General features: G+C 47.1%; 1 protein-coding gene across 5 annotated transcripts in view; it reads left to right on the top strand.

Annotated features, from left to right (window-relative positions):
- The window catches only part of KSR1 (kinase suppressor of ras 1), a 99,369-nt gene that overhangs the window by 52,935 nt on the left and 34,301 nt on the right, over positions 1 to 12,133 (top strand). For 4 of the 5 annotated variants that reach the window (XM_033171411.1, XM_033171410.1, XM_033171417.1 and 1 more), the window contains exon 2: positions 2,005 to 2,145. In XM_033171411.1, coding sequence (XP_033027302.1) covers positions 2,005 to 2,145 — 141 coding nt within the window. Of the gene's footprint in view, positions 1 to 2,004; positions 2,146 to 9,366; positions 9,509 to 12,133 lie in introns of those variants that run through there. The other variant, XM_033171413.1, reaches the window with a different exon arrangement.

Genomic DNA, 12,133 nt, shown 5'->3' with positions numbered 1-12,133 from the left:
AACCGGTGCCGCTCCCACCGCAGTGCTGAATCAGCGGGAAATGTATCTTTTGGGTCATTTCAAATGTTGTCTTAGCTGAGTCAGCCTTCTCCATCGCTGATAAGCAGTATTTACACGTCTGGGATAACATTTGCAAGGCTTCATAGATTTGACCAAGACTGAAAGGAGGGGTGTGTGTGTGTGTATGTGTTAAAAGGACGTGTGTTTCGCTCTTCTCCTTATTAATCCGCTGTGGGGCAATGACAGGAGGGAGAGAGGACTGTTTCCTTTCTTCCCTGCTGGGGGGCCCAGAGGCACCTGATTGGCCACTGGAGGAAACAGGATGTTTGGACTTCAGGGATGTTGGAGGAGCTAAGTTTTGGCCCACAGTTTTTAAAGACAGCAGTCTAGATTTGCAATTCTTGGGCTGATACTATGTGGATCAGAACAGAGTTAGCCTTTGGCTTTTACCCTTCTCCAGATTTTGCAATACAGTTCTGGGCTAAAAAAAATTTGCATTGGTTTAAATGCATCCAACTCCCCCCCCCAAGTATTTTAGAATAAAATGCATATGGTAATACATGTTGGATGTGCACAGAAATGTCCATGCAGGGGCTGGGGGGAGAGACATTAAAAATACAAATATTGTGCATTAAAAGGAATCCACAGGTTGCTACAGCAAAGGAAGGGACTGGGTGTTTGAATGCATATGTCTGAAAGTGGCCCAGTCCACTTTCATCCTTCTTATTGGCTAGATCAGTCTTCCCCAAATTGTTACCTTCCAAATACTCTGTGTTCAAGGCTCTTGCTTCAGTCTCTTGGCACCTCCAGTTAAATGTGTTAGGTAGCAGGAATTCTAAGGAGGCATTGCTTTCTGTTCCTGTATTTGCTGCCTGCAACACAGTTGCCATTCCACTGCAGTTCATCTGCTGCCGAAAACTACATTATTCATCTGCTGTAGGAAAATCACATAATTTGTGCAATTATTTATGTATGTTTCATTGCTATTCCACTGCGTGTAGTTTGGTGCTAAGGAAACACAATGCAAATACGAAAAAGAATGTCATTGGTTATGCTTGTGAACTGAAAGCAACAAACAACAGCAAATGGCAATCATGTTTGCTGGATCAATTTCTGTCCTGGACATGAAATGAGTAAGTGAACATCGGCCGGAGCCTGTGACAGGTGGAACCAAATAATTGTAGCTGTGCCCTTGTTGAGTTCTTTGTGGATTAAGGAGGGCAGAAGTGGATAGCTAGCGTGTGTAACCCATCCCACCTCCTACCCCGGACTGGGCTGGCTGTAAATAAGAAGGCAGTCAGGAGGGGGTTGGTTAAAGCAGACTGAGGTTGATAGGGCAGTGCCCCATTTGCCCTAATGAACCAGCCTCCCTTGCAGTCAAAAATACTTTCCTTTGGGGCAAGTGAAACTATTTTCATTAAAAGCAACTGCTTGGGACAGCCTCACTGAAATAACTTGTATGAAAAGGGTCTGAACACTTTATCCCTCTTGCTTGAGAAGCTGGAAGATCTGCCAAATCATTTACCTGTGGGAGAAATGGGAAGCAGGGCTTATTTCATTAGCTTTGCTGAAGGACCAGCTCCATTAAGTGCTATTAAGTTTTGAGATTCCTGCATTGCGGGGGGCTGGATTAGATGACCCTTGGAGACCCCTCCCAACTCTACAGTTCTATGATTCTAGAAGTGCCTCTCTCCACCGAGTTGTTTCTACACCCGCTGGTCGTTATAAGAACTACTGTTTAAGAGCTGGTGCCCGGGCTTGCGTTTTTCCTCTTCCCTCCCTTTCCTCTTTCCTTGCGTGCTATGCATTTCAGGTCATAAGCATGCAGGTAGGGGCTGTCCTTTTTAAAACGGATGGCATGTAATCCACCCTGGGAGTCTCTTCGGCTGAAGAGCCAGGTGCAAACTCTAATGATAATAACTATGTGTATTAATGGGTTACCGGTTTGTGCTCTTAGATGTTTCCTGGTCCCGTTTGTGATCCTTTCCCCTCCTCTCTTGGCAGGTGAAACTTGTCCGTTATATTGGCACCCAGCTTCAGTGCAAGTTGACTGTCCCCCTGAACGAGAGGACAGCGGAGCTGAACAGTTACCCACGGTTCAGCGACTGGCTGTATCTCGTCAACGTGAGGAAAGACGTCGTTCAGGTAAGGCGGTGGGAACGTACGTCCCAGCTTCCCAGTCAGGAGAACGGAGCCGTTTTCGTTGTCTAAAAGTCTCTCTGCGTAACCTTGAATTTGTTTATTAAAATTAATGCTAGATTTGTGGCCTGGGTACAGGCAGCGGTTGTTTTAGGCACAGCCGGTAACGTGCCTGACTGCATTTAACGCCAAACCCAGAAGTGACCCAAAAATGTTGCAGAAAGGGACAGAAGGGGGTGGGGGCAGAGCTGTGTCTTTGCAGACTTTTTCAGTGGTGTTTCAAATATATATACGATTTCACTTTAAGGTGTGATGCCTTGGAACATAAACAACCCCCCCCCCCAATCAATTGGGAACCGTCTGTATTTTAAAAGATTTCCGCCCGTATTGGATAATGTACACTGTACTACTTTGTGTGTTTAGTTAGACGTAAGGCCCCCACATCTGCCCTATGCATTTATAGCAGCATCATACTGCTTTAAGAGTCATTGCTTCCCCCAAAGAATCCTGGGAACTGTAGTTAAAGGAGCCGAGAGTGATTAGAAGACCCATATCCCCCTCAAAAGAACCTACAGTTCCCAGAATTCCCTGGGAAGAAGTCTTGATTGTTAAACCATTCTGGGATTTAGAGCATTGTGAGGCGAATTACAGCTTCTGTGGGCTACACCAGCTTTTCATGGCCGCCTGCAACACTTTCCCTCCGCTTCTCTCCTCTTCTGCAGTCAGACAGAATCTCTTCGCTGATGGAGATGATTCTCCCTAATATCTGCTTTGAAAACGGCCTCTGCACATGCTTGGGAGTTCTTGTTTTTCTCCAGCCAGTTTGAACTGAAAGAATCGACCTCTCCGCCCAGTTCGTGACATTTCTCTCTTAGCTCACCCAATCCACAGGCTCTTTGGTTTATAAACTTAAGTTTTGTTCAGTCTTCTTTGATGCGGTGAATGAACTGTGACGTCATTGGTTTCCTATGAGAGCCCTAGAACAGGCTTGTAAATATTCTTTTGACCCAGCTCTTTCTAAAGGACTTTTTCTTTGTATCTGTCACCCTGAAGGCGTAAGACCTAACCATTGCATGCCGCTGCCACTTGCAACTTCGCCGAGATTTTTGCATGCAGATTTTCTCACTTACCATGGAACATGGCAGAATTTCTCTCTCTCTCTTTGCAGAGCTCTTTGGGCTTACTGCAAAAGCAAAATGTCTGTGTAAATGTGGAATTCTTTAGATTAACCTTATCTCGAAGCTGCAGCAGGGATGATGTCACTTCCCTATCTCATGTGTCCTCCGACACGTCAGTCACGATTTTAATTCATTTTGTTACAGGGGGAACTAGAAAGCGTGAGTGATGTTTTGGCCACCCAGGGATTTGATGGTCTCTTACAGCGATTTCCACCTCTTAGGTGTTCCCTGTACTATGCATTTAAAACAGTATCCTACAGCTTTAAACAGTCATGGCTCCCCCCCCCCCGAGAATCCTGGGAACTGTAGTTTAAGAGAATTCTAAGGAGACCTCTATTCCCCTCACAGAGCTACAGTACCCAGAATTCCCTGGGAAGAGGGATTGACTATTAAACTGAGGTGGTGAAGGTAATAGGGGTCTCCTCACAGTTCTCAGCACAAACTACAGTCCCCAGAATTCTTTGGGAGAAGCCATGATACTTCCTTAAATGTGTAGCGCATAGGTACCGACTCCCAGGGGCCCTGGGTGCCCAAGCACCCACAAAATTCCCCACGAAAGGGGCCAGGCACCCACAAATTTCAGCACCAGGGCCATGCATGGCACCCACAACCCCGGGAACCCACGGTTGTGGGGCCAAGTTGGCACTCCTGGCAGATAGAGCCTTAATTTGAAATTTCTATGCATGCCAGGTTCAGGCCTCTTTTGAATTTAGGCCCTCGTTGCAGCAGAAGAGAAACAATTTGCAGAGATTTCAGATGGCTTTCTTTTTCATCGCACACAAGTTCCGTGGTCAATTTGTGGCAGGGAAAAACCATTCCTGGGGCGGTAGTTAAGCCCAGGTTGGGGAACCTTTTCCTGGCTGGTGGGATGAGCTCCGTTTCCCGCAGCCTGATGGAACGAGGCAGCCTAATGGAATGCCTTCCTGTTACTTAGATTTAATTCCAGAAGGAGGCTTCTTAATGATCTTTTAAAGGGCATTTCTTCCAAACTGGGAGGATGTTAACACCATGAAGGAAGACGGACAGCTTTATCAATGTCAGCTTCAGTGTTTGGGGGTGAGGGGGCTTGGTCAATATTCCCTAAGTGTGGGGTTGGGCGGGGGGGGGGAGAGATAGAGATGTTGCCAAAGTTGCCACTGCCTATGTGCTTTCTCTGCCTCTCTTTCCGGGCCCAATCCACCCCAAAGCAAATGCTCAAGGCAATTAATTGGAGGCTTGTGTTCCTTCTTTTTGTTGTCACAGCTGAGAAGCGAGGGGTGCTGTTTCACCTCCCCCCCGCTGGCATGTGAGCTTTGGCAGTTGCTGGGGGGGCGGGCGGAGGCTTGTTCTGTAATACTTGGGCCAGTACTTTTCCGTAGGGTTTGACTGAAGCGGTGCGTGTATCTCAGCTGTGATGTTGACATAACACAGCGTTGGGGGTTTCTAGAATTACTTAAGCCCCAAAACGAAAAGTCCCCACCCCTAGGGTGTTTGTCAGTCTCCCCAGAGATCTCAGTTCACTGCGATTGCAGAATGAAGAGAGGGGAAACACCGTTTCTGTGATGTCCAAGATGTTATCTCCTCTGCTTTGTCATCGCAGTTGTTTAAAATAGTGGGAAGCAGGCCCAGCACAGGGGTTATATACAAGGGGGTGAGATCTTCAGCAAAAAAACAGCAACAGTTGCAGCGTCAAGAGTTTCTGTTCAGGGTGCTAGCCAACCCACTAGTTCTCCTCCTTTCCGTTTCCACTCCTCTTGGTTTTCTCTTTCTTCGTCCTGAATGTCAGTCGGCACTCCATTGTCACTCTTCCTGTGGAGCCATCATGCTTCTCTCTCTCCCCTGCCTCCCGCCCAAGCTTTATGGTACTTCTGCAAACTTCAGCTAGAAAAGGCTCTATCTAGCCTTGCCCTTTGGGTCTAGTTTTCTCCTTGCAGTGTGAGCCCTTTTTCTTTTAGGCAGGCATTTAAAATGTGGCTGCATCCTGAAGTGGTACAGTCTCACCTTCGGACTGTACCACCTTAATCTGCTGCATGGATACATCCAGGCCGAGGCAGCTCTTGCACATAAGCATGCTTTGAATGAATGTTTGTGGTGGGACATGGGGTCGTGGAGGCAAGCTTCAACCCACTCACTGCCCGCAGTCTGCATGTGTTTCTTATAATGCCTGCAAAGTGGTGTAGCAATAAAACTGCTAGCACATCTGCAAAGCTAAGCAGGGTCCGCTGTGGTTCCAAACTGGATGGGGGACCGCAAGTTGAGATTGCTGCATTACAGGGGGTTGGACTAGATGAACCTCGGGGTCCCTTCCAACTCTGCAGTTATATGATTCCATGTTTGCATGGCGCACAAAATCTACATGGGCTCTGTTCAGACTTCTGTGATGGACCTGCCAAACCTATGGCACTCTAGATGTTGTTGAACTCCATTTCCCATCACCCTTCACCATTGGCTACAGTGACAAAGGTTCATGGGAGTTGCAGTGCAGCAACCTCTGAAGGACCACAGTTCTCTCCCCTCCCTGGCCATTCCTTCTACATAGTGAACTTGGATAGATCACGAATGGAGATTTCAGTTCATTCGTGGGATATATCTTAATGTGCAGGCAGCTGTTCGACATGGGAAATGCGCTGCTCGCTCTTTGGGATAAGCCCCTGGGGATCTCCTGAAATGAAAAAAATAATAATAATAAAGCTAAGAATAGGCAGACTTGTGTAAGAAGAAGAAGAAGAAGAGTTTGGATTTGATATCCCGCTTTTCACTACCTGAAGGAGTCTCAAAGTGGCTAACATTCTCCTTTCCCTTCTTCCCCCACAACAAACACTCTGTGAGGTGAGTGGGGCTGAGAGACTTCAGAGAAGTGTGACTAGCCCAAGGTCACCCAGCAGCTGCATGTGGAGGATCGGAGACGCGAACCCGGTTCCCCAGATTACGAGTCTACCACTCTACCTTGGGCCTTATCTACACTCCACATGCTGGTTTAAACAGTCATGGTTTCTCCCAAAGAATCATGGGAACTGTAGTTTGCTAAGCGGGCTGAAAGTTGTGAGGAGACCCCATTTCCCCTCATTGAACTACAATTCCAGAGTGGTTTAACAATCCCTGCCTCTTCCCAGGGAATTCTGGGAATTAAAGTTATGTGCAGGGAACAGGGGCCTCTTCACTCTCAGCAGGATTCGATGGGGGAAGCCATGATGGTTTTAAGTGGTCTGCTTCTTTAAGCCCATAGGGGGTATATATGGGGCCTGGGCAATCTTGATGGTTGAGACTCACCTGTAATCGTGAGCCCGCGGGCCTTTGTTTGGGGACCCCTGTGCTAGAATGTCTGAAATGGACAAGAAAGACGGAGCCAGGGGGAAAAAATGTGCTTTCCCCATTTCAGTCCCTGCATGGTGTTATGAGAAGGGGCTGAAACATCATGGTCACTTTGGGGGGGCTCTTCCTTTCCCAGCCACCAGCATTTCTTTTATATATATATATATAATATTTTTATTAAATTTTCAACGAAAATAACACAAAAAGAAAAAAAGGCGAACCTTTCAAATGTGTTAATGAAAGGGAAAATGCTCAGTTCATCGTTGATGCGCTGAGGTCAGTACCTGGGAAGAATTCCCCTGGAATCCATTTGCGAATATGGAAGGTGGGATTCTGATGTGGGCAGCATTGTTGGAAATGTCTGGGCGGGCGATGTTTTGTTCCCCCTCCTCTCCGTTGATAGTTCTTTGGAACTTTTTGTGGGAAAGGTTATGTTCCCGTGAAGGCTGTCCTTTGGGTCTTTTAGGCAAGAAGAGGGGAGAGAGATTTTCTTCAGTGGCAGCGGGAAACAGTTCTTTTTTTAAACGTTGAAAGAAAGTAGAACCAAACAGTTTTTTCTCGGCATTTAACTTTGCACGGAGTTTGGTCCCCGAGGTGCCACTGGGGACTTTCTTATGAAGTATATGGTAGGCAGGTGCTTCAACAAATTGTTGCAGCGTGGAGTTGTGCCTGCTCAGAGTGCCAGCCAGTCAGCCGTTCCCTTTTGTGCGGTATTCCATTCTGCCCTGTCTCCCAACAACAGCAGCATTGCTTGTTTGTGCTAGATCTCCCGGTAGGCTGTTTTTGGACTCCTTAAGATCACCCCACCCCCAAAAGTTATTTTGTACTTCTGCAAAGCACATACCTGCCAATCCGTTGCTTGTGCATGATTGGTGCCATTTTAGTTACATATTAAAGGTAAAGGGACCTCTGACCATTAGGTCCAATCGTGGACGACTCTGGGGTTGCGCGCTCATCTCGCTCTATAGGCTGAGGGAGCCAGCATTTGTCCACAGACAGCTTCCGGGTCATGTGGCCAGCATGAGTATGCTGCTTCTGGCGAACCAGAGCAGCGCCCGGAAACGCTGTTTACCTTTCCGCCGCAGCGGTACCTATTTATCTACTTCCACTTTGGCGTGCTTTCGAACTGCTAGGTGGGAAGGAGCAGGGACCGAGCAATGGGATTTCACCCCTTCGCGGGGATTCGAACTGCCAACCTTCTGATCGGCAAGCCCTAGGCTCTGTGGTTTAGACCACAGTACCACCCACGTCCCAATAGTTACATATTATTCATTATTATTATTTAGTTACTTTATTAAACAAAAAACCCCAGCATAACAGGATAAAACACACCACATTACAGAAGGATCCATGGTGGAAAAAAATGAGTTTGCCACGAGTATATTGGATATGATAGGTCATCATTTATTTCTGACGCTTTTTTACCCCATCCATTTCCCACCAACCATCTCAGGGTGTTGTCGAGAGAGTGTGTGAGGGAGGGAGTCTCGGGTACAAAGTCAGGGAGCAGCAACATGACTGGGTCGGGGTTCGAATCTCGCATTTTTCAGACTTAGTCCACCACCCTGTCGGTCGTTGTTTAACCAAAGAACAGGCTGCCTCCTATTCATCTCTGGTTACCATGCAAAAACTTGTCCTGCAAATAGACCATAGAGCAGATGGAGATGAGCTCTTTAGCAATGTGCTGGAGCTGGGGAAGTCAGTCATGGGAGGACTGAGTTTCTATCTGATGCTGCATGTGTACCATACTTTTAAAGCACCGCCTCCCAGGAACCCCTGAAATGGTAGTTTGCCCTTCATAGAACTACAGTTCCCAGACCCTCAACAAACTACAGTTCCCATGAATCTTTTTTTCTTCTTTTTGGGTGGGAATGTGTTTTGAATGCACTTTAAAGTTATGGTGTGTACACAGCCTTGTTCTGTACATAAATTTGTTTTATACATAATATGCGGAATACAACATAACTATTCCAATTCTAGGGGGGAGGAATCCTTTTAAGGTTTATAATTAATATATATGATCAAGTATTTACCGAAACGTAAAAACAAAGGAAATGGGTAATCAAATGGTGTCCTCCAGTATTGAAACTCACCGTATCTATTTATACAGGCATGGTTTTGTTTTTTTTAAACCCGCACTTTTATAAGTATATCTAGTCTATTCCCTTCCTTGACCCCCCCCAAAAAAAACCACTTTAGGTATTGTGTTGCCAGATATCTTGGTCTGAGAAGGGGACTGTTAACACGGACATCAAACAACTCCCTATTTTTAAAATCTTGGAAAACGTCTTAGGATCTGAACTTCCCTCCACCTTCCGAACACAAACAAGCAGCAGGTCTCTCCCTACCGCCCACCTCCTCTCAGCCGATTTGCTCCCCTCCTGCTCTGCCAAATCCCAAAAATAAATCTGGCAGGCACTGGGGAGGCTGGAAAACCCCAGGACCACCCCCCTTTTCAGAAATAGCCTGCTGGCTACAATTTAAAGTATCTGCTGACTCCACCACATCGGGCAGAGAGAGGCTTGCCTTTTGCTGTGCTGGCTGGCTGGCTGGCTGGCTTCCCCCCTCCCCGACCCAGTCTGGTATCAATCTTGGGGAAAATCCAGTTTGTGGCTTGTTTATTTTTTTAAACCCCCCCCCCTTTTTTTGCTGCTGCTGCTGTTAATTTGAAAATTCGTAAGCCTATGGTGGATTTTTTTTTTTTTTTGGTAAACAAAAGAAGGCAAATGACAGCTTGTAAAATCCTGTAGTTTGGGGGGAAAAGAGATTACAGTGCGGTAACAATGCAGTGCTTGTGGAATTGGGCCACGGCAAGAAGTCCTGAAGACCTGAACGGGAGCCAGCCAGTCACGCTGCGGAGCGTGAGAGGCCTCGCCTGTCCCGAGACGGCGGTTCCTGAGGTGAGTTCAGAGAGCGTCTGCTGTGGTTTCTGCTACTGAAATCAGTATATTTCCTGTAAAATAAATAAATAAATAAATACCGCCCGGAGAAAGGAAGGAATGGTAGAGTGAGCTGGATTTGTGGAAGTGTGGAGGGTGTTAGGAGAAAGAGGCGGCTGTTTGAACCTGAGGGGATACAAAGAACCGATCTACCCATTTCGCAGGAGGAAGCGGCAAGGTAGATCGAGGAAGGAGACGCAGTGGTGCCGAATGGGCAACGTTAACGCTCTAGACTTAATGGTCTTAACTGAGAGGGTTCCCCCCCTTTCCCATACCCCTCCAACATTCCTCAGGTGAAAATGGGGACATTTCTCACTCCCCCCCCCGCCTGCCCATTGATCCTCTCAGCCCCTCAATTTTGCGCCACCCCCCCCCCAGGGTATTTCCACTACCACTATACCAACGGGGCGCAGCACACATGCCCTCGAGAAAACCCCTCGATCCTGATTTTATTTCATTCTTCGATAGGTTTGCTAACAGAAAAGCACACACCATCATATAAGTCTTAGGAAGGAGCAAGATTAGACGCTGGAGCAGAAAGGTTTTATTTTAAAAAACAACAACAACAAAAAACAAAAAGACCCGAGACTCCTTGCGCTCTGCTCTTCTCCCCCTTTCTTCCCACCCAGCCCTCTGCCTGCCCCTCAAAGCCTCGGGGGCCACAGCCTCTCTTCCTCCTTGCCCACTCTCCAGCAGCTGCTATGAACTGCCCTCATCCTGCTCCCCGAGCTCAGCAGCAGCGCTGGCGGGGGAAATGGGGATGTTCTGGGATCAAATCAGAAGCCGGGATGCCTTTCGTAATTCTGGGACTGTCCCTGGAAAATCGGGACACTTGGGAGGGTTGTTGTTCAGTCGTTCAGTCGTGTCCGACTCTTCGTGACCCCATGGACCAGAGCACACCATACTTGGAGGGTATTCCCTCTTTTCTTTTTTTTTAAAAGATGTTGAAGTGCATTATGTGACTGACTTGGTGGCATGGCAAGCCAGCTCTGCTGATTTTGTGGGGACCCCCCCCCAAGTCCAGCCTCAGTATAGACCAGGGGTGGCCAACTCCCAAGAGACTGCGATCTACTCACAGAGTTAAAAACTGGCACTGATCTACCCCCTTTTTTGGGGTTCAGGTCAAACTTGTTGTGCTTTTTTTTTAGGAAGGAGGAAGGCCCATTTTGGGGGGTTCGGGTCAAAGTTGTTGAGTTTTTTCAGGGAGGAGGTAAAATGTTGAGCCTTTTTAGGGAAGCCACAGTTGTTCAGCTTCTTTGGGGGGAGCCAATGATCTACCAGTGATCTACAGCAGATGTCCAGTGATCTACCGGTAGATTACGATCTACCTGTTGGACATGCCTGGTATAGACTATGCTGAGCTAGATGGACCAGTGGTCTCGCTCCATATAAGGCACTTTCCTATATTCCCTACTGTGGCTGGTTCCACCTGGGAGCTCTGGATTAGAGCTGTGGAATGGTGCTGATCACAGGGAGATCTGCCTTCAGCGAAGATCCATCTGCCTTTTATTTATTGAACAAAAGTTATATGCCAATTGAACACGGGGGGGGGGGGGGGGGGCGACGACACAAACCTCTGAGCAGTTAACAAAAATGTAAAATTCTTACTGTAAACATCTTTAAACGCTAGCCGGATTAGAATAATCAGAGCAGAGAAAATTTAATAAAGTAAGAAGGAAGGTGAAAATGAAAGGGGATAAAGGAACATTTTGGATATGCTTGTCGAATAGGGATTTTTTTTTAATGAACTACGGAAGGTGGGGAAAGGGGATTCATGGATAATGAGATGGTTTCAACAAACAACGATAAACAGAATGTTTTTTTTTTTTAAAAATCTAAAATTCTTGGCGGATGAAAAATTAAAAGCAAGTCTACCAAAGCATTCCAAGAAAGTATAGTTAAAATCCATGGTAGCTAAAAAAAGAGAGATGAAGCACATGTCTGCCTTCCGTGTGTCCTGATCGCCTTGCCTGTGCAAAAACGTTCTTGGTAGGCGTTGAAATAGTGCAGCAAAGGTGCTTGCTTCATGTCAGCAGGCAGGAAACTCCAACTTGCATAAGCTGCCACACTAAAATATGGGTTGCTTTCAAGCGCAGGGTGAGTATTTTGAGACACCTCTAACAGGGCCAGTCACGCAGATTGGAGCAGTCAAGTGGGCCCAGAATTGTAGGGTCGGAAGGGACCACAAGGGTCATCTGTCTAGTAGTCCAACCCCCCCAACCCCCGCAATGCAGGAATCCTTTGGTGATCCTGCAAGTGAACTTTGCCTTAAGCCGTTAAGCCGTAACACCTTCAACACCCGAGGTGCTGATTGGCAGGTGGGAACCCTACTCATTGCATCTTCCAAACCTGAGCTTGTGGTTGTTTTTTTTCCAAGTGTTAAGCCAAGAGCAGACCTCCCTCTGTCTCTTTCCCTCTGGCCTGGATAGTGGAGAGGCAGGTGGATAAAACCACCAGTGGCTATTAGACACAACGGCAATGGTTCTCCACCAGCAATGGTTCTCCCTCCGCTGTTGAAGGCAGTACAGGCGTAAACACTCCCCCTTATGTGCGATTGACTTGCGCGCAACATGCGGTGCTGGGAAA

Source organism: Lacerta agilis, chromosome 15 (assembly GCF_009819535.1).
Source record: "Lacerta agilis isolate rLacAgi1 chromosome 15, rLacAgi1.pri, whole genome shotgun sequence".
Taxonomy (NCBI): Eukaryota; Metazoa; Chordata; class Lepidosauria; order Squamata; family Lacertidae; genus Lacerta; species Lacerta agilis.
Note: the sequence above shows the minus strand (reverse complement) of the source record. Positions and strands in the feature narration are given on the sequence as shown.